The 4398-nt window shown below is 41.5% G+C and overlaps 2 protein-coding genes across 2 annotated transcripts in view; one reads left to right on the forward strand and one right to left on the reverse strand.

The window, feature by feature from the left end:
- The window catches only part of dgat1a (diacylglycerol O-acyltransferase 1a), a 19483-nt gene extending 18704 nt beyond the window's left edge, over positions 1-779 (forward strand). The window contains exon 17 of the mRNA XM_062528858.1: positions 1-779. This exon is cut by the window's left edge and continues 821 nt beyond it. The gene's annotated coding sequence lies outside the window, so the exon portion shown is untranslated.
- A 91-nt stretch (positions 780-870) lies between these two features.
- cfap20 (cilia and flagella associated protein 20) lies at positions 871-3516 on the reverse strand. Its single transcript, XM_062529315.1, has 6 exons — positions 3019-3516; positions 2446-2525; positions 2214-2325; positions 1914-2102; positions 1434-1544; positions 871-1124 (listed from the first exon to the last, which is right to left on the reverse strand). The coding sequence occupies exons 1-6, from the start codon at positions 3100-3102 to the stop codon at positions 1119-1121; spliced, it is 582 nt and encodes a 193-aa protein (XP_062385299.1). The 5' UTR covers positions 3103-3516; the 3' UTR covers positions 871-1118.
- Between the last annotated feature and the right edge of the window lie 882 nt (positions 3517-4398).

Raw genomic sequence — 4398 nt, forward strand, 5'->3', positions numbered from 1 at the left:
GTTTTGATTTCAATCGTGAATTATTTTATTTGCACAATGCATAGACAGCAATGTTGTTTTGCAATATGATCATCATGATTATCATTATCAACATATTTGTTGATTTAGTTCTGTTTGTTGACCTTTTGTGTTGTGAGGTCAGGTTGAAAGTTTTAGTGTTCTTGGCAGAGGCGTTTCCTTTGAGTCAGATTCTGCTTTGGTTGTCTTTGCATGCGTCTTTTGGTTGAGTTGCATTTCAAACAAACCTGTTGCCAATTCTTTCTTGTGTCTTCTCTGTCCTATCAGTAAGTGAACATCTCATCCAAAGTGCAAAGTACATCATTATTTTCATTTACATTTTTTTTTTTTAAACAAAAAAATATTAAGCTTATTGAAAGAGCTTCCTTGTTTTCAATGTGAAGGATGGATTTCCTCGTAATGAGCCATGCCCTGTGATTTTGGCTTTACTTCATTTAGATGCAGTTCATCTGATATTTCTGAGCATGACTTTACGTTTACGTTTTATAATTTGCCGTAGACCTGATGTCAGTCAAATACAAAGAGGTGTATAAGTAACCCGTAACCCCTTCGAACAGCAGAACACACCGCACCGCCATGAAGAACAGTGAGCAAGTGTAGATCTTGTGACTCGGGGTGTGGATTTTGTCCTCTTGTGTTTTACCTGTTCTGGAGAGGGTTTTGTAAGTACAATGCAATGCAATGCAGTACTCAGGCGCATTTCTGCACACTGAGACCTTTGGCAGCTGCGTCACCAGTGAAATAAAATCCTGCCCATGGAACTGCCTCAGCGTACTCTTTGTGTGTGTGTGTGTGTCTCTCTCTCTGGTCTTTGAGTGTGGGCGTGAAAAAAAAAAAAAAAAAGTATTGGTGTTCCAGTGTGGAAACGATACCCAGAACATGAACCCATGTTCATAGAGTGCCTATAAAAGGGTTTTATTTGTGCAGAGAGCAAGGCATGAGGAAACGGGTGGGACAATCACATGGTTCCAAAATAATAATAATAATATATCAAATAAAGTAAAAATGAAAACAAATAGCACTACAAACTCCAGCTGGGCTTTGGAGGACAGAACACCAGTACAGCGAGCGCGTGGAATGGGGGAGCAGGGTCAGCTGCTCTACTGCTGCAATGGAAAAGGAAAAACAAGTTGATGTCAGCATTTCATTGTGTCTCCTGTTTTGTTTGCATTCCAAATGACACTGGAGATGTCTTGTTAAAGTTTTATGTTTAAGTTGATCAAAACTAACAGCATAGAGATTTAAGTCCAGTCCTGACAAATTTCGTTTGTTTCATTCAATAGACTAGGCCTATGTTTTTGTCTGTTTCCTTCTCTTACAGAACAGAGGAAAAACATGAGACCATTTTCGCTGAATGTAATAGTACATTTTGGTCCTTGACCACATTTCTAAGGATCTGATCCAGCCAAGCTTACCTTTGCTTTGTTCTGTACAGGCAAGTAGAGTTTGAATTCAGCTGGGAGCTCATCCTCAGAGTACAGCCTGTCAGAGAAGTACACTCTTCTGATTCGGCAGTTGGCGTGAATCTACATGATAATGAGACTTGTGTGAGTACAGCACTGTGTTCAATGGCATCAAAATACACCCTTACATTGCATGCAGTGTGAACATTTTTTTCCAGGTGTGTCTTGATCTATTAATAACAAAAACCTTATGAGATAAGGAGGCAGCACATGAACAGGAAGTGAAGACATTTAGGCCTAATAAGGACATCCAAACACAAAAATTCCTTCATGTCAGTGTTGTTCAATTTCTATATCGAGACCAAAAAAGAAGTAAAAAGGGGGGGAAAGCGCGCGCGCGCACACACACACACACACACACACACACACACACACACACACACACACACACACACACACAGTATGAGTCACATTCAAAGTTATGTCTCTCACCTGTACTCGAAGCGTCTCTATGTAGTTGGTACCGTATGCCCTCCTGGTGAAGTCTGAGAGGTTAAACTGGATCTGGTTCCAGCCGTCGTCCAGTCGCATGGGCATAGTACAGATGAAGGGCTTCACTCGGGTGGTACTCTGGTAGTTACTCGCCCGGAATCTCCGCCTCACATTTTTGTCATCTAAGACCTTGCCAAAAAAAAAGACACAGAATAGTAAACAGCAGGAATTATGAGCATGCATCATGTCTGTTTCTGAAGCCAGTCATGGTAGGAGTGCTTAGCCCAAGCGTAGACTTACCTGAACTTCGAAGGTGAAGTATTTCTTCAAGTTCTTGATGATCATAACCAAAAAGGGGAGTTTGATGCCTAGTGTCTTCTTGGGATCCGCTGGACATGTTATATAAGTTGTGCTTTGGGAATAAATATGCAAGCTCTGAATGATCAACATTCCTTGAAAGAACAGTGGAATCACAAGTATCAAAATGCTTGATGGAACAGTGGACAAATTAGGTATGATTGAGCCACCTTACCTGACGTTGGTTCCTTCAACTTCAAGGACCAAAGACTGGATGTCATTGTCTGTTATTCTTTTAATGTGACCGTTTCTCACCTAGGGAAGCAATAAGTCTGCTATAGTTAAGCTGTAACGTTACCATCCAATGCTGCACTGCTAAGTTAAATATCATTGTCGTCGGTTGTCTTAGCTTAACGCTAAACTAGATCTTAGTAAGTCCTAATAGCCATTTTAGACTTCAGCAAATGATGTCCACCAGCAGGGATGCGTCCACCGATGAATCGACTCATGTTAGGTGATTAGTATCGTTAAGTTCATTCTAAGGGCAGCACAAACATGGACAGCAAACTAAGAACTGACATCACAGTAATTACAGGCACTACCAACGTTACACGTGACGTTCGCTACATTTAGCTGAGGTTTTATGAGCTATCGCTAAGTTAGCTGCCTTCTCAGTAAAATGACCTGTTAGGTTTAGCCCATCACCACAGCACAAATAAGCCAGCCAATCACCCATGAAATGAATCACCTCAGCAGCCAGCTAACAGAAATTAGCTTGCACATTTAACTGGGGATAGACCATTCTTACCTTCTTGTCCCATATTTGCAGGGGTTTGCTTCCAATGCTATACAAAATCGATAAAAACCCACTCTGAAAAGTATTTTTAAACATATTCCTAACTCTATACCATCAAACCAAAATACATGCAACTATCAAGCTATGTTTTGATGCGAGTTAGGCTTTTCCTCGAGTTAATAGGCTCCGTGCAGCAGCAGCGGCAGATTAGGAACAAAGGTTCCGGTCCTTACAGCTATGTTCAAAACGTGCCAGCTAAAACTTGACAAAAAATAACGCGCGCGCGCAAACTCTCGAAGTTTAGGCCTATGTGTTCAAAATATATGAAAAGTACGGCCTGCTCTCTTTCTGTAAATATATGAAAACCTATCCGCACGAAACAATAAAATATTCTGTCCTATCTCAAATTCGTTTAAAATACAATTCTAGATGGAGCCTAAATCTATGACTATTCTTCTGCCCTGCACTTCACATGCCAGCTGTCTGTCTTTTTGTATTTTTGGAGTTGCTATGATACGAGACGCAGGTCCCTTGTCATTTCGAGCTGATTTCTGTTTACTTCTGAAGTTGCCATGGTGCTGCCAATGTTCCAGCCTCATGCCATCCTGTCTTCCAAGCGCCCTAGGATCTTTGCTGTCTAGGCTACTACCTAAACAGGCTGGGCTACCTATAATAAAACAATATTCACCGACGACCCTGAATCAACAATAGCAAATACACACACAACACAATACCAACACGGATGGTATGTAGTTGTTCCGCAGGGTCTTATAAATTCCTAGAACTTGCCTGAGAACATTGGACCCTGGGAACATGAATTGCCTAAGAATTCCCCAATGCAGAACAATGTGAGCGAAATAATATCATAAAAAATGGTTGGCACTTTGAACCCCATCAGCTTCTTTTTCTACGTCTTATTTTTCCTCCTCTTCTTCTCTGAGCCCCCCACCCCCCAACTCATGCATTTTCCCTATTTAGCAGACTACACTTGCCAAACTGTAGGCTGCATAGGCTAACTATAGGCTAAAGTTTTTTTGCCACTTTTTTCTCAAGTTGTAGCTTTTTTCCCCCTCACTAACATTTCCAAGGTAACAGGAGATGAAGGCGGAGTTAGAAAACTTTAACCAGTGGTTGCGTGGTCGCTACCGGATAGTCCTGAAACATTCAGAGAAGCGTACCCTCAGCTGCCTCCTACCGAGACATAGCAATTTGCATCCCTGAACGGCGGCATTCTGCATTCACCTGCTGTGGCCATCATTGTCTCCTCTCCATCTGCACACGTCTTCAATGATATATTCTGCTGTGGAAGAAGTAGAGTTGCCATGCCTGGCTGACATAGCCACTTTTCATTTAGTTGCCTACTACTAGAAAGAGTGTACACATTCTTGAAAA

Source organism: Sardina pilchardus, chromosome 24, assembly GCF_963854185.1.
Source record: "Sardina pilchardus chromosome 24, fSarPil1.1, whole genome shotgun sequence".
Classification (NCBI taxonomy): domain Eukaryota; kingdom Metazoa; phylum Chordata; class Actinopteri; order Clupeiformes; family Clupeidae; genus Sardina; species Sardina pilchardus.